Source organism: Apodemus sylvaticus, chromosome 7, assembly GCF_947179515.1.
Source record: "Apodemus sylvaticus chromosome 7, mApoSyl1.1, whole genome shotgun sequence".
Taxonomy (NCBI): Eukaryota; Metazoa; Chordata; class Mammalia; order Rodentia; family Muridae; genus Apodemus; species Apodemus sylvaticus.
Window position 1 is genome coordinate 86,759,067 of NC_067478.1, and position 17,253 is coordinate 86,776,319.

Genomic DNA, 17,253 nt, shown 5'->3' on the forward strand with positions numbered 1-17,253 from the left:
CCCACTAAGGGAAAGTATTCCGTGGAAGCACCTACTTAATACACAGTCAACACGCAGGTTCCCCTCCTTGGATGATTTGGTGAAGGTCAAACAGAAGTCGCAGAGAAAGTGAAAGGCGTTTGTTTACCTCCTCCCAGCAGTTTGTGAGAGATTCCAGTTCTCAGTCTGTCTTCTGAAGGAAGCAGGCAGCTCAATGGAGGAAGCATCACTGTATGAACCATCATCTAGCCAAGAGAACCTATGGCGAAGGCGCAAGCCTGGGCAAAGGTTTACTTTTCCTCCCTAGGTCAGTCTGGGCATGTGCGTTCACAGGGTGGTTTTCTGCTTCTTCAGATGGAGTGAGACAGGCCACTCTGGTGCCCTACTTCTGATAGTAGCCAAGACTAACTTATTGTATGTAAGTGGGTCCAAATTAAAGATAGTTTCCACTTGTGCAAACTCATTTTGAAGGTCCAGCCCCACATAGGCTGGGACAGGCAGTGTTTATTTCGTCTCCTAAACTGTCACTGATCCCCAGCCACTGACTGTTGCAGTACTGTGAGACTAGCCAGAGTAAGATCTTTGTTGGTCTGCAGTCCTGGTGACCTGGTTGCCCAAAGTTCCCAAGGCTCCTGAGTTCCCCTCTGCTTCCTGGAATGGTTGTGTAATTGCACTTGGTTGGCAAAGGCATGCCCGGAAGTCCCTGCAAGCCCTGTGGATGGTCCACAGTCCAGAGTGGGGCTTGGTGTTTGCCCTTGAGCAGGAGCAGGGAGTAGCTTTCAGGCCTGGTGGCCGCTCACCTACTATCCACCTCCACTTCTCTCCTAGCCCCGCTGCTGAAGTTCACTGCTAGGTCAGGTACGCACACTCCCACTTTCCTCGCTGAATTTTACAAAACTACTAACCTCTGTTGATCTTTTGTTCTATTTTTCTTTTCTTCCTTTGTCATTCCTTTGAAGTTATTAGAATACTCTCTATTCTACACATTTCCCCCCAAAAACACCCAACTTGAATTTTTCATAGAAACTATAAATCCTAAGATTAAATAAAAGCATAATTTTAAAAAAAGCCTTTGATAAATCAGTAGGTCATTCCTTTCTGTGTTACATGAAAACACCCACCCTTAGCGATGGCGCCTAGGTTTGCTGCTTGAGGTGCCTCAGAGTCGGCAGTGGAGAGGCTCTTCCCACCCTCCGCCCTCCTTCCTTCCCTCTGCATCAGTTACTGTTGCTATTCCAACTCTCTTTCTTCCAGAGATAGCCTGTGCGTATACAAGCCAATAAATCTATTTTTATAAGGGTTTGATTTTACATTTGGCACTCTGAGGTTGTATTTCTATTTCTCTGTCAGGAAGTTGTGAGCAGAGCTGGTAGTATCTATGCTTTATGAAGCATCATCCTGTTCCACATTGCTTCTGTGGGCAGTATTGATGTTGCTTACCACCAGAGACTTTATCTTGAATAACTTTAGCATCCAGGTCAGCTTTAACCCTGCTGTGTTGACTTTGATACTTATCGGAACTCACCCTTTTGGTGGGAATGTAGAGTCCAGGCTGCCTGGCAGCGTGCTCATGGGGCGTGTGCTCTGCCCTGACAGTGCCCCGCCTGGCAGCGCTGCAGTGCACATCTTATCCTCCAGCCCCCGCTCCGCTGAGACTGTCCAGGCGCTACAGAATACTGACGTGGGATCTTGAGGCACAAAAGACTTGAGATTTTCACATGTTCCTCCACCTGTAATGGGACCCAGCAGCATCGCCCAAGATTCCTGGCTCGCTGGCTACCTGGTTTCAAGCACCAATTCAGAACAGCTTTACAAATGCATTTGAACCCTGCCAACTACAGAGGTAGACAGGTGTAACTTGATTCCTGTTATTTCCAGAAAGTCATAGATTACCCCCAAACCTTTTAAAGGGCTTGAGTTAAAGATCTTTTCCATTCTACATTTCCTCATTTTTCAGTCTTCTTGGTTTTCAGCCTTCCTTTCCCACCTCCCGTTCCTTCTGAAACACAGCAGATCTGAGCAGATTTTGTTACGCATTGCCCTGCTAAGGTTCTGACTGCACAGCCATGCAGGCATTTGTGCACCTGCATTGCCGCAGGCTCTTCAGTCAACAACCAGTAAAGGGGTCTGGGCCACTTTGTAATCCCAGAAAGAACACTAGATATTTTCACAACCTGAATATTTGCAAGAGGCTTTTGGTTTGTTTTGAGGATGCTGGGGATTGAACCTGGGCTCTTGTATATGCAACTCAAGGACTGTCCTAAGCTATACTCCTAGCCTTTTTTTATTAATTTTATTTTGAGACAAAGCCTCCTTAAGTTGGCCTAGAAATCGCTTGTAGTCCAGGTTGTCTGAGACCCTAGACTCTCCTGCCTCCAGCTCTCAGGTAGTGAGGATTATATGCTGGTCCCACTAGGCTGGGCTTTGGAAGAGTTCTTCTCAAGCTTGAAGACTTAAGGGGCACACATTCAAGTTCCCATGCTTGTTTGTTTATCCCTGGGCTCTTATCTCCACATGAATGAGTGTTCTGTATTTCAGTTGTGTCCAAGTTAGCTGCCCCTGACCTATAGAGACGGAAGCCTCCAGCTCACAGATGCCACATGAGCACAGAGACCTGTATTGCCACAGTGACAGTCTGCCTTCCCAACACATTAGTCTTCTGAACTGCCAGTTGTATGGAAGACGACAGTGTAATTTCTCCAATTGCCTTGTTAACCATTTCTAAAAGATTGCTCTAGTGTTCTGCTTGAGACAGACTTCGATGAGAGCTGAGGAGCCTGTCATTGGTGGCAGAGCCGCTGGCCTGTGCTATCTGGTGTTGATGGGAGCGACTTTACATAAACAAAGAACCTGTCAGTCGGAGAGTTCCTGAAGCCGTAGCCCTGCGCAGACATCTATTACTCCTTAGGTCTGTGGAATAAACTAGATCGGCGTCAGAGAGTGTGGGTGAGGGTCATCTATTCGGAGCTCTAACCCAGGTGCCCACTGTAAGCTTACAAAGGGGTTAAACAGAGTGCAGCTCAGTGCCCAAGGTGTTCCCAAGGTGACCTGTTACATACTCCACTGGTGTGAATTACACGGGTAAAACATTTGTTCCATGGATAGGCATGCAGTCAGTGAACATGTGTGTTCTAAACATCTCAAATGATTCAACAAAGGCCAGTAAAGTGCTTCATTGTGGTTGAAGACATTCAGTCTAATGGCTACCTCTATGTTCATGCTTTTGTTTTCTCCTTTAAATTCTTGTTACAAACCCATGGGGGAGGTTCAGATCATCCATGGGCGAGGAGGAAAGACAGGTTAGGAGCTAGTTCATATGCACCTCCTCTGTCCATGGGCTGTCCACCTCACCATAATGTCATACAGAATGAGCAGAGTGTAGAGTTTGGAGCTTTACCACAGCCTTGGAATCCGAGTAACACATTGGCAGTGTCTGCAGTGCCCCGTGAGCCAAGAAGTCTCCAGATCAGGCTCTGTAAAACTTTGTCCACTTGTCACTCCTTTCATCCAAGGACTTTTACATCACCTCAGTATGTAGACAGATAAAATATATAGTCGGGCAGTGGTAGCACATGCCTTTAATCCCAGCACTCCGAAGGCAGAGGCAGGTGGATTTCTGAGTTTGAGCCCAGCCTGGTCTACAGAGTGAATTCCAGGACAGCCAGGGCTACACAGAGAAACCCTGTCTCGAAAAACCAATATATATCAAACATCTCCTGATAATCAGAAAGATTTATTTTAAAACAATTACTTGGTACGCATATAATTTTACCATCTATTAAAGGAAAAGATCAAACTTGCCTACTAATTAGATGGATGTGCTTATTTTTACAGAAAGATGTAAATGCCGGCCGACATATTTGCTACTGCAGGAGTTGAGCATCTCGCTGTTAGTCACAAAACTATTAAGTGGTGAAAACTGAGTGGGGGCTTAATCTGCTCTCTTCCCACGGTCTCTGCCTTTTCCACTCAGCACTGTAGACATGAGTGGTTTTAGTGCTCAGAAGCATTGACCAAGCCCTCGCCGTAGACGGCATGCTGCCCTTGATGCTCTGAGATACAGAATTCCACAGTTCTTCTCCCTGTATAATTTAATGGTAGAGTTATTATAATAGCCTGAGAAAAAGAGCCAGCATTTGACTTATTTAACTGCATAAGCACAAGGAAAGCAGTGTTGCTTCGGTGAACTAAACGTCAGCACTCACAGAGAGCGACTTGAAGCATTATCTGGCTGCTGTCTAACCACTCTCCGAGAACCCCTCAGTGTCTGTTCCCCCTGATGTCTTCCAGCCCGTCACCCCCCCCAGCTAATGTGTAATGGCGTTCAAGTCTCTAGTTGTTTTTAGTGATTTATTTTATTTTTAGTTTTGATGTGCATGAGTGTTTGCCTGGTGCCCAAGGAGGCCAGACGAGGTGTTTGCATCCCTGGGACTGGAGTTACAGACAGTTGTGAGCTGCCATGCTGGTGTTTGGAACCAAACCAGGTCCTGGGGAGAACGTCGGGCACTGTAAGCACTGAGCAGTCTCTCAGTTTGAGGAGGAAATAGTGGCGGCTGCCCATGGCTTTCTATCCTAGCTACCGCGGGCTTACCATCCCATCTTCCTCACTTCTCGTCCCAGCCTGGGAGCTGTGCCCTCTGCTCTGGTTGTTTCTGCTCCTCTTCTTTGTGACTCACTGCCTCCTCTGTCCCTGGCACCCTGTAGTTCTTCTCTCTCTGTAGTCCTCATAACATGTCCTATGTTAAAGTTGACATCTGAGACTCCATCTTGAGCCAGCATTTGTCACCTAAGTTTATTATGTTTTATTATTAGAGTGTTATCAAGTGCCCCACACTGTCCACGGAAGGAGTGCAGTTTATCACCCGTCGACTAGTTAAAGGTACTAGTTAGTGGTCAGCACCAGAACGCCTAGGCTTAGGCTTACATCCACCTCCCCTTCTGCTAGCCCCTGTAATTCCCCAAAACCGTGCTCGCTAAAGCCGTCTTGATCCTCCCACGCTCAGTGAGTGTCTCCTGGGGTATTAGTCTTCATCCTCACGCCTGTGTGTTTACCGTGTCTTCCTAGCTACTGTGCTCTTGGCCCTGGTTCCGTCATGTCTGTGATATACTCAAGCACCAAGAGGAGTTTAGAAAACAAAAAACAAACAAAATAGTTGTGTTCCCCTCCTCAAAGGCCAGCCGTTTTCTGTTCTGCTCAGCTACTAATGCGTACGCAGCGGTTCCTGCCTGCTGCTACTTTCGCAATACCAGGTTTCTCCACGCCATTCACAGGCTGCTGCACTCTCGCCCTGTGCCTTCCTTTCTCAGCCATTGCTTCTTCTCCTTCACCATCCATCCTCCTCTTTATTGACTTATTTAAAAAGTCCCGTGGTGGCTGATGGTTGGAGATGAATTGAAGTTGCCTGTATCCTGTCTGATAGACAACACAGCATAGGCCAGTCCCTGAGGGCAGTGGGTTACCAGGCTCAGAAGTCGGCGTGCTTGGTACGCTCTCCTTTAATATGTGCATGGGTGCAGAGACAGTGCTGGAGTTACTGGGTGTTAGGCCCTTAGGCGAGATTAAATAGAGAAAACTTTACCGAATTTCAGCACCAGAAGAAATAGCACTCTCTATTAGGTAGGCTCGGGTCCAGTAAGTGACCAGAGGATGGAGGACAGTGGCTCATGTTAAAATAGATTATTGTCTGTCCCTGGAATCCCAAAGGTACCTGACCATCTGGGAGCTTAGGTCGGTGGAGTGTTTGGGGGCCTGGGCCCTTCTGCTTATGTTCCACTTTCCTCAGGCTCATTTCCTGCACCCGCGAGTCAGTGGGGAGCCTCTTCTTATTTCCTGCACCTGTGAGCCAGTGAGGAGGCATCTCTTCTTATTTCCTGCACCCGCGAGTCAGTGAGGAGGCATCTCTTCTTATTTCCTGCACCCGCGAGTCAGTGAGGAGGCATCTCTTCTTATTTCCTGTATCCGTGAGCCAGTGAGGAGGCTCTTATTTCCTGCACCTGTGAGCCAGTGAGGAGGCATCTCTTCTTATTTCCTGCACCCGCGAGCCAGTGAGGAGGCATCTCTTCTTATTTCCTGCACCCATAAGCCAGTGAGGAGGCATCTCTTCTTATTTCCTGCACCCGCGAGCCAGTGAGGGGGCATCTCTTCTTATTTCCTGCACCTGTGAGCCAGTGAGGAGGCATCTCTTCTTATTTCCTGCACCTGTGAGCCAGTGAGGCATCTCTTCTTATTTCCTGTACCTGTGAGCCAGTGAGGAGGCATCTCTTCTTATTTCCTGCACCTGTGAGCCAGTGAGGCATCTCTTCTTATTTCCTGCACCTGTGAGCCAGTGAGGAGGCATCTCTTCTTATTTCCTGCACCTGTGAGCCAGTGAGGCATCTCTTCTTATTTCCTGTACCTGTGAGCCAGTGAGGAGGCATCTCTTCTTATTTCCTGCACCTGTGAGCCAGTGAGGCATCTCTTCTTATTTCCTGTACCTGTGAGCCAGTGAGGAGGCATCTCTTCTTATTTCCTGCACCTGTGAGCCAGTGAGGCATCTCTTCTTATTTCCTGCACCTGTGAGCCAGTGAGGAGGCATCTCTTCTTATTTCCTGCACCTGTGAGCCAGTGAGGCATCTCTTCTTATTTCCTGCACCTGTGAGCCAGTGAGGAGGCATCTCTTCTTATTTCCTGTACCTGTGAGCCAGTGAGGAGGCATCTCTTCTTATTTCCTGTACCTGTGAGCCAGTGAGGAGGCATCTCTTCTTATTTCCTGCACCCATAAGCCAGTGAGGAGGCATCTCTTCTTATTTCCTGCACCCGCGAGTCAGTGAGGAGGCATCTCTTCTTATTTCCTGCACCCGCGAGCCAGTGAGGAGGCATCTCTTCTTATTTCCTGTACCCGTGAGCCAGTGAGGAGGCATCTCTTCTTATTTCCTGCACCCGCGAGCCAGTGAGGCATCTCTTCTTATTTCCTGCACCTGTGAGCCAGTGAGGAGGCATCTCTTCTTATTTCCTGCACCCGCGAGCCAGTGAGGCATCTCTTCTTATTTCCTGCACCCGCGAGCCAGTGAGGCATCTCTTCTGCATCGAAATAATAAAGGAGGGCAGGAAGTGGGTAGTCTGATAGAAAGAAAGCACTGGCTATCTTAAAGACTTCCAGAAACTACCACATCACTTCTATCATTTTAGCCACAGCTAAGTCATACATTTCTAAAGACAAGTATACATGTGTGTGCACACATGCTTGCTCACAAACACACACACACACACACAGAGGCTATGTTACTATGAATAAATTTCAAAGACAGTATTAGAGAATTCATAGGAACGATTCATATTTAGTCTGATGTTTAATCGGTACCATCTTGTTCAGCCTTTTTCAAATTACTACACATACCTTATAAACCTACCATAGATGTTCTTGTTACCCATGGTTGGAAGAACGACCCTCCTCTAAATGCTGGACTTCTTTTTAGTGACAGGGCACGCACCATGCTGTGTGATCATTGCTGTCCTCTTGATATTACAGAGCCTCAGCACAGTGGAGTTTGCCTGGTGACGTAGCATGTTACACACGCCTCCAGCACCCAGCCGCCTTCCTCATGGACAAGAACTAGTTCTTAATGAATAAGTAGATGATTTCTTGGTTTCTTACAGACTTTTCAGAAGAAAAGATGGACCAGCCTAGTGGGAGAAGTTTCATGCAAGTATTGTGTGAAAAATACAGTCCTGAAAACTTCCCTTACCGCCGTGGCCCTGGGATGGGAGTCCATGTCCCAGCCACTCCTCAGGGCTCTCCTATGAAAGGTAAGAACAAAGAATTTGTGGGCAAGTCTCTAGGCTGGGTCACAACATTGCCTTGTTGGTGAATGAGCGCCTTCATTTTGAATTCTGAGTCAGATGGTCATCACTGCGTGCTGTGATTCCAGTGTATTCTTAAAGAGCCCCAGAGAACTGATTCTTCCAGATTGGCTGGAGCATCTTAGTTGTCCTTTCCAGGCAAGACTAGTACTTCGGGAATAATACTGCAAGTGCACACCCTTTCAAGCAACTGGGAGGGTGCAGAATAGGGCTGGCCTACGCCCTTGTGGACCTCCGGGGGCTCTTGGATTGGATTACACGACATTCACGTTTCTGAAGTTATAACACAATGTAGCTTATGTTGAGCCAAATGAAAACCACAGTGACTGAGAGTGAAATTTAGAAGATAATACTATCAGCAAAGGTTTCAAAGGTTAACTAATCCTTGGAGAATGTAGACTGTGATTAGGAGGAGACAAAGACGTTCTAGGAGAGGGAAGTGTGCAGGGTGGGCTGTTTCTAGCCTTTGTATCTTAGCTGACCGTGACAGATTTTTAGCAATAGTTCTCTGTAATTAAAGGTGGTTCATAGGGAATTGCTGTTTTATTCCAGCACAGAGAGTCTGCTGACAGTCATTTTTCAATATAACTGTCTTCCACTCTATAGACATAGACTTCTGAGTTGGCAGTTTGTTGCCCAGGCTATGTTCTACATCTGAGAAATTTGATACTAAATGGTACTTAGTAGGAAAAAACCATATAATTCGAGGTCTTAAGTTAGAAATCATGACCTTCAGGTGGCCTTGTTTTTTTTCCAAGTGAGAGAAAAAGTGGCCAAGTTGTCACATTTATCCATTTCAGTAGGATAGTGAGAGCGGGGTTATGATTCAGGCACCTTAGGAACCAGATAGCAGGCATGCTCAGGCTTGATCTTCTGCTGACCCAGTTTTGGCATACTTCAGACTCTGAAGCCTTTTCTCCAATTAGGAATTTATTTTTAAAGAAAGATATGCATTCATAAGAGAAAATCTGTTAATACATGAGTGTAAAATGGGAATAATTGATAGTCAGGAATGAAAGAAACAGCATTTGATTGTCTTCTCATAAGTGAGGAAAATGTTTGGAACACACCAACTTGACAGAGGTGGCTTAGCAGATAATTCATCAGTAGTGTGAGATAACATTTAAAAGGAGCATTAGAGAGAAAAGGGCCGGACAGAATGCTTTAGAACTGCAGAACTGAGGTCAGTCCATGGTGGTTTAAGACACAGGGTACCTGGGATTGAGGTGTGGGCAAGACGACCCTGAGGGTGCTGCTGCTGACTGGAGATGGGCAGCTGGCAGCAGAGCTGAGGAGAATGTGGAGGGAGGCCACATCTCTGAGCGCCTCCTGGCCCAGATTTAACTCTCTCCTTAGGATTCAAGGCCCCAAGACCCTCTGGAAATGCAGGAGACAGAGTTTTGTTTCCTTGTGATTCCTGGGGGCTAACAGACACAGGCAAGAGCTAGGCGGACTGGAGCAAGCGTTTTGTCTTTCCACTGATTCAGATCGCCTCAACCTCCCGAGCGTGCTCGTGTTGAACAGCTGCGGGATCACCTGCGCGGGAGATGAAAGAGAAATCGCAGCCTTCTGTGCTCACGTGTCAGAACTCGATCTTTCTGACAACAAGCTCCAAGACTGGCATGAGGTAAAGTCTACGTATCACTGCATCTGGGGAAAGGCCTTGCTAACCATGATATTCTTGCTTATGTAATGTTGTATCCTTATGACTCTTGTCCTCACTTGAGACTCTGGCTGTGTGTCAAGGTGAACAGCGAGTTGCCAACTACCTCTGGTGAATTTTCAGTTGGTGCTTAATGCTGTGCCTCTGCTTTCATTGGTGTGAGTAGCATGGAGGCGTTTTATTCCAGGCATCGAAAGGTTAATGGGTCTTCAGAAGCTTTGATTGCTAACAGCAGTTTCTTTATTTCTCAGTCCCCAGTCCTCTGCTCATGCCCTGCTTCTGTGTCTCTGCAGACTGACTAGAAATGCTTCTGCTGAAGCCAAAACTATTGTCCTTTTCATGTTACTGAAATCTGACAGATCCTCAGAACTTCCCTATGTTAATCAAATGTTGAGTAGTTTAATAAAACCAATATCTTTTGACCCCAGAGTAACTCAACTGTACAGCAACAGTGTCATAACATGCCTTCTTGTTATTATTGATACCATTACCTACCTGATTGAAACATATCCTGATAGAAACTACCACAAAGTATAAACCAGTCCCACCCCACCCCACCTCCCATTCATTCTCTTTCTTGCCTTAGATTACACTCATTGTCTTTGCTCTGGTTCTTTGAAGAAGTTTGCTTAGTGGGCTTGCCATGCCTGTGGTACCCTGCCACCTGCATTCTTGAACCGCAGACTGCTGAGGTAAAGCAGTCATGCTGGACTCTGCTGCATGGCACCCTTCCTCCACTTTCCTTGCTTAGCAAGAAGGCCACTCATCACACAGCTCTGCTGTTTCTAGAACTTTCTGTCTTTAGCCCTGCACTGCCATTCACAGCATATCATGAGCATATAGCATATATCTTGAGTACATAACATAGCCGCTTCCTCTCTTTAGTCATGCCAATTCCACTGTTCTCTTTCTTGTCATCTGGCTTCTGCCTGGGTTGCTGTCCATGTGTCAGATTCCCCTGGCCCTCAGTTCAGTCAGGAAGATTCCCCCAGAGCACCTGTGCCACAGCTGCAAAAGGATTTATCCCAGCGTGCTGTGGTCCTAGAGATGTGAGCTTGGTTCTGGTGGTGATTTCTGTCTTGTTGCAGACACACTAGTCAGATGTCTGTTGCCTGTGTTAAGGGATGACTGACTGCATCTATGGATTGGTGAAGTCTGCTTGCTGCAGCTCTTACTGTGAATTTCCCCCCACCCCCCATCCCCAAATTCACCTGGTCTCTAGCACTTCCCCTCACTCATCAGTATATACTGGTCATCCGCCATTGAAATACTTTGTAGCTACCAAGTGCTACACAAATCCTAAAACAGCTTTCTTGTTTAAGAAAAATCATGAATACTGTTTGTCTAGCTTTTCTGATATCTGTTCCACTATCCTGTTTAATCTGGTCTGTGTGACTTTCTCTTTTGATAGGATTTTTATCAAAATTCTTGAATGTTCTGTCACCTGATTTATAAGTGAAGTGTGATTCCTTTGGCTGCTCGAAAGGTAGCTTTTATGCATACATTTATCTGTTTGCCTGTGTAAACTACATAATTCACTGCTCACAAATCACACTCCAGGATTTCTTGGCCCTCTGAGACACACAGTCGCCAGGCATCTGTCCACACTGTCCAGGTCCCAGTCACCTTGCTAACCCTTGGACCCACGACTCTCCTGGATCGTGCTGCTGAAACCCTGGCTCCCCAGAGTTGGGTAGACTTATGGTCTTCTGCCCTGGCATTGGGGGTGAGGAGGTGTTGAGACCAGATCCTCCTCTGATTTCATCCCCCGCTGACTCTAAATTTGTTATTTGGGAGATTTAGAATTGCACACAGGCTGTGTTTTTACCTCTGTTTTGAATATGTACCCAAGCTTCTGGTTAGCAGTTTACTAATGATGGAATTGCACTTGAGAAGGGAGCTGAGTGTGGGATGGCCCAGCACACGGAGCTACGCTAGGAACCAGGCTGTCTCCCTACATTAGCAAAGCTCCGGGTTATTTCCAAGACCACATGGCACACAGCCAGGAACTGCATATTTTATTTGAATGTCTCTGCACCTCTTTTTTTTTCTCTGCACCTCTTTTGAGCATCCTCCTGTGTACTTGGTTGCCTGTTGTTGCTGTTGCTTTCAGGTTTCTCTTCCAGTTTATTCTGGTTTTCACCATTCCTCCTTGTTCTTAACTAGAGTTGATCCCGGTCTTCTAGAGAAAATATCAGAGCGTAAAGGGACCAAAGAAGTACCAACTGCAAAAGATTATTGATTTTTTTTTTTTGCCTTAAACTCTTCACCAGGCTCCAAATGCTCCAGAGGTCACTGGGTTTAAGACATCACATTTCGGCACCCTTATAACCCGTGTATCTGATTGTGAAAAAGATTATTTGTCCCTAGACATTAACCCATTTGATTCAGCCTGCATTAGCATAGCAGTGTTGAACAGAGTAACATAGTATGTTCTTTGAGTTTTCTGAGTGGTCGCTAACATTACATGCAGTGAGCCATTTCTTTTGTTTTATGCTCTTAGCTGCTATATATCTCAAGGCTAAAACATGTATGGGTGAGAAATGTAATACTTTGGAGGGAGGGAAAAGTGTGTCTATCTACCTTTCTTAATTGAGAACCTGTATATAAAACAATTGTGGTTTTTAGCTATTGACTTGAATTTTTGGCTGGGTAGAATTTTGTCCAACCTTTTCCAGCGTATCTCTCCACTACCCTTTTTCTTATTGAAACCATTTTATAAAAGAAATTGAATGAAGTATTTGAGAGGAGGGAGGAGTTAGCCAGTCAAGTGAGGCAGAGAAAAGCTTGGGCATAAATTACAGATTTTATCATCAATCTCTTTTCCATTTTCCTTACCCCTTTGGTTTCTTCCTTTAGAGATGCCAGGGTAGGGGCCTGGGAGACCCTGGAGCTGCAGGGCTCGGAGCTGGTGCCAGTTGCTTGTCTTTGTGCATGACCAGCTCAGCTTATTCCAACCAGGGGAGTCTTTTTATTTTTAATTTAAAGACACCAAGTGAAGCTGTCTTAGAAACTAAGTGGAGTATGTCACCTTTGCTGTTGGGAAATTTTCCCACCTTAAGTAAACAAAAAAAATTGTTTTCGAGACAGAGTTTCTTTGTGTAGCCCTGATTATCCTGGAACTCACTCTGTAGGCCAGGCTGGCCTCGAGCTCACAGAGGTCTGCCTGCCTCTGCCTTCCTGGGGTTAAAGGCATGTACCACACCTGGCTTCATAAGTAGATCTTTCTCAGTCTAATCAACATTGTATTTTCCTGACTCTTATCCTCATATGAGGTTACATAGGACGTCACTTTGATCTTTATACTTAAAGAGAAAATACATATTTCTAACACATAACTTTTCCTGCCTGATTGCTTCGGTTTTGTCCAGTTTAGTGTTTAGGGACATACACAGTGTCCTCCCCCAACACTTGGCTGCTGGCTGATATAGATGGGTAAAGAGGCTCACACAGCCCTTAGCCTGGAAGAGCCCAGGGTTTGTTTCCCAACCTTTTAAGTTACTCATTTTTTATTACAGGAATAAAGAGGGATGAGCAAGCCGATGTTGGAGAAGGATTTGTGTTTTGTCTCTGTTGAGTAGGAGTTGTACTTTTGTTTAAAGTTATTAAGCAGAATTTCATTCCCCCCCTCCTCAAAAGAGGTGGCTGGTCATTGTCCTCTGTGTGAAAGTCACTCTCCTTGGTGTTCAGGTCATGGGATACGATCCATCGCTGGCCCTGCATGGCTCTTAAGCTGTGTGGAGTCACAGCCTCGAGTTCAGATTCTAGCTGCACGCTGCATTATGGTTTGGGAGCAGTCACCCACAGAAGTGACCGCAAGAGGGATTCTCCGCCTGTCCAGATCCCTCATGCTTACAGCAGCAGCTCAGGGCGTCGTCCTGCTCGGTCGCTCATGTCGTCATTTGTGTAACATTTAGTGTACAGAATGGATGAACAATGAGTGTGAGGGCCTTCCCCTCTGACAGACGTCTGGAGCCATCCTGGAGTTAATCTTTTCACGGACTGAGAAGATGCTGTGGCTGACGATGCTGCAGCTCACCTTCTGTCTGCGGTCCTCTCTGCACCTCTCTGCATCTCCTCCAGAGCTCTGAAAACAAACTAGCCCTGAGGGACATCATGTGTACTCATTTAACCATTTCGCCAGTGAGGAAACAGACTTGGAAAAGTTAAGTGATGTGTCTGACACTAGTCAGCTAACAAGTGTCGGAAACTGATTTGATCCAAGCCTTTCAACACTGAGATCAATTCTCACTGCTCCCTCCTCTCTGACTCCCACACCACATAATACATTTGCAGGCACTGGCCGTCACTCCAGGCTCCCTTCACTTGGTCCTAACTGACTGTGCCAGCATCTCAGCAGTTGCTGTTAATTTTCTCCACGTTATGCTCGTGATACACTGTGGGACCATAGCCAGATTATTTAACATCTCTGAGCTTCAGTTGTTTCACTTGTCACAATAGTCACATCTGGCAGATTAAGAGTTAATGAGACAAGCTGTGTCAGGGCAGCTAGAACTGCAGAGTAGGGAGTTAGGCCCAGTCAAGTCTCCTGCCCCATTTGTTTACATATAAGTTGCTAAGTAACCTATAAATTGGTGATCATTCTTCACTAGCCACCATCTATTCTGTCTGTCTGTCTGTGTCTATCTATTGTCATCTATCTATCTATTGACCTATATTGGATGCTTTGGAATTTTGAATAATTAAGTCTTAAAGTTTGACTTGTCTTGGAAACAGACTGAAGCACCCTTAAGTGGTGATATCTCTGCAGTCAGTTTGGAACACCTAGATCGTTACAGGAGCCCTGGGACTGGGGGTTGAAGAAATGTTTACTCAGACTTAATGTGGTGTTGAGAGTAGAGGGAGGACACAGTCAAATTGCATGGCCTCGTCTTAGCTTTTTAAAAATGTAGAGCCTAGATGCCGTCTGAATTATCCTTTCTTCCCCGGCAGCGGCAGGGCCCTGCTAATGGTCATAGGGACTCTCTCTGTGCCTCTCTCAGCCCAGCTTCTCCTTCTTGGAAACAGACTAAATTATTTGCCTCAGTTTGTCAGAAGTCCCTTCTGCTGCCTGTAGCTGCCTTTGCTAAGTGGTACTCCCCAAGGTAAAAGGCCCTTCACCTGGACCCACTCACTCAGGCCCTCGTAAATGGAGTTTTCTTTCAAAGCTCCACTTGCTGCCCAATTGAAGCTTCTTTCTTTTCTCCACAGGTCAGTAAGATTGTGTCAAATGTTCCTCAGCTGGAGTTTCTAAACCTGAGTTCCAATCCTCTGAGTCTGTCAGTTTTAGAAAGAACATGCGCTGGATCCTTCTCTGGGGTTCGCAAACTTGTCCTCAACAACAGCAAAGCATCATGGGAAACAGTGCACACGATACTGCAGGAGTTGCCAGAGTAAGCCCATAGGGCATGGGAGGCGGGGCACAGGCGCATGTCACCATCTATGTCCTCTGCATAGAATTTTCTGCTGATCTTTCATCTCAGAAACTCTAGAACTTGTAGAGAACGAGAAGCTTTAGAAAAAAATGAAATCAGTGGAACAAGGGTGTGGGATGACCCGCTCATCTTTTCAGGGGCAGCGTGAGATGGCTTCCTTCCTGAGAAAATACCCTGAGAAGCACTTGCCATCCAGAGCACCAGCCTCTCTCCATTCTAGTCTTCTGATTACCGGACTCAAGAATTGTGCTTTAGCTCTTTCCTCTGGAAGGAAAAAAAAAAAAAGCTAGGGTCTCTAAAATGTGGTGGTGCTGAGACTCTTCAGTGCCCCAAGGGCTGGTGAAAGTGAGCCTGACATTCTTTTCAATAATTTTAGAAAGAAGTTATACTTTGGGTTGTCAGTTCAGACATGTTCTGTTCTGTTTGTGCATGTTTATGCTTGTATCCATGCAGAGGAAACCTCTGATAGTAAGAAATAAAGCTGTAGTTTCTATGATTGTTTAAATATAGAAATTATCCAAGACCCCCAGAATCTCCCCTCACCCAATTACTGCCCTCACTGTCACAATTCCTCACTGTCAATGTAATGAGCCTTCTTCACTGGGTGGAACTTCCAGCATGGCTTCAGATGTTTGTTTGAAACAAGGCCTCATGAAACCCAGGCTAGCCTCAAACTCACTGCACTGAGGCTGGCCTTGAACAACTCATTCCCCTTGTGCCTCTAAAATGGCTTGTGTGTAGCACTACAAGTGGCAGTTGAATTCACTTTTAAACTCAGATATTACATGCTAACCATGAGACCTTTGATAAGCCCTTAACCTCTTTGGGTTCAGTTTCCTTGTCTGTAAAGTGGACATCATTATATTAATGCTCCTGGAACAAGGCCTGACATAGGGTAAGGATTTGGTAGTTACTGTTTCTTTTTATAAACAGTTGTCCGTGTTGTTTCTGGAATTTTCTTTCATTGCCTCTGCGTTTTATTACGTCTGTTTCTCCACAAACGCTGCAGACTGGCATTCAGGTAAGCAAGGGGTTAACCAAGCAGCAGCTCCCATCAGACCGTTGCTTCACACGAGATTTACCTTCCCAGCGATACACTATTTTCAGCTTCAGGAAAATAACTCTGTAATACATGTCAGAGCCTCACATCTAGTGCATATTTATTTATTTTAGTTTTTAAGTCAGGTTATCACTGGGTAGCCCAGGCATATAGTGAGAATTGATGATCTTCCTGGCCCGGCCTCCTGGGTATATTGGTACGTGGATCATTTAGTTATTAAAGACATGGCAGTGTGTGTAAAGATCAAACTCAACTACTCTAAACAACTGGCTGTTTCCTCTTCTCTCTGCAGTTTGGAGGAGCTCTTCCTGTGCCTTAATGACTATGAAACAGTGTCTTGTCCTTCTGTTTGCTGTCATTCCCTTAAGCTCCTACACATAACAGACAATAACCTCCAAGACTGGACTGAAATTCGAAAGCTGGGTGTAATGTTTCCTTCCCTGGATACCCTGGTCCTGGCCAACAATCACTTGAATGCTATTGAGGAGCCCGCTGACTCCTTGGCTAGGTTGTTCCCTAATCTGCGATCCATCAGCCTCCACAAGTCAGGTGAGACACGGGCTGGCCCTTGTTTGGTCTCAGACTGATGAGGCTCACCCATGGGACATGGTAAAGATGTGTTTAAGTCATAACTGTACTGGTAACAGGTGTGTGTGTGTGGGTCCAACAAGAACCTATGACTCACTACATTAGGACATCCTTATCTCCATAAGTACTCCAGTAAGTCCTCGGGAGCCTTATACACATTATAAAATAATGTGTATTTTATACATTAAAAGGGTCATATAAAAAAAAAGTAAAGTGAAATTGATGAATTAGTTATTAAAAGACACAGGAAAAGAATTATAAGCTAGATCATTTTAATCTAGATGCAGGATGAGGAATCCTAGTCTGCTAGCCTTTTAAAGTACTCATCTATACCTCTTTGATAATTACGTTATTGCTATTGAATCCTGTGTATTATAAAAATGAATACATGTTAATGATTTTTACTAAAGACCAGCTTTAGGTTCACTGCAAACTTAAGTAGAGAGTACAGATGGTGCCCGTGTCTGTATGACCCACGCCCACTGTCTGCCTCCCCACCCTCTCTACGTCTGTAACAGTTCATTGTTGGACTGGTCCTGGCATGCAGGACATGGGAGCCCGTGTCTTCCTTAGGTGCTCATGGGCTTCAAGGAATGAACAAAACAGTTCCTCCACATGTGTGCACAGAGAAGCCCCGTGCTCTCCCATATCCTTGGTCCATCTGTTTATCCCTCCCGTGCTGACCACC

At 45.7% G+C, this 17,253-nt stretch overlaps 1 protein-coding gene and 1 long non-coding RNA gene across 16 annotated transcripts in view; one reads left to right on the forward strand and one right to left on the reverse strand.

Moving 5' to 3' along the window:
- Tbcel (tubulin folding cofactor E like) overlaps positions 1 to 17,253 on the forward strand; it is a 60,311-nt gene that overhangs the window by 13,147 nt on the left and 29,911 nt on the right. For all 3 annotated transcript variants that reach the window (XM_052188606.1, XM_052188605.1, XM_052188607.1), the window contains 4 exons: positions 7,616 to 7,765; positions 9,307 to 9,446; positions 14,694 to 14,875; positions 16,270 to 16,526. In XM_052188606.1, the coding sequence (XP_052044566.1) occupies positions 7,633 to 7,765; positions 9,307 to 9,446; positions 14,694 to 14,875; positions 16,270 to 16,526 (712 nt within the window). In that variant the 5' untranslated portion in view covers positions 7,616 to 7,632. Of the gene's footprint in view, positions 1 to 7,615; positions 7,766 to 9,306; positions 9,447 to 14,693; positions 14,876 to 16,269; positions 16,527 to 17,253 lie in introns of those variants that run through there.
- LOC127689203 (uncharacterized) lies at positions 6,114 to 6,913 on the reverse strand. 13 transcript variants are annotated; one of them, XR_007978859.1, is made up of 6 exons: positions 6,653 to 6,909; positions 6,533 to 6,573; positions 6,454 to 6,494; positions 6,375 to 6,415; positions 6,217 to 6,336; positions 6,114 to 6,178 (listed from the first exon to the last, which is right to left on the reverse strand). It is a non-coding gene; the product is annotated as an uncharacterized LOC127689203 (long non-coding RNA). The 13 variants fall into 13 exon arrangements; XR_007978852.1 differs by having other exon boundaries at positions 6,612 to 6,909; XR_007978854.1 differs by lacking the exon at positions 6,533 to 6,573.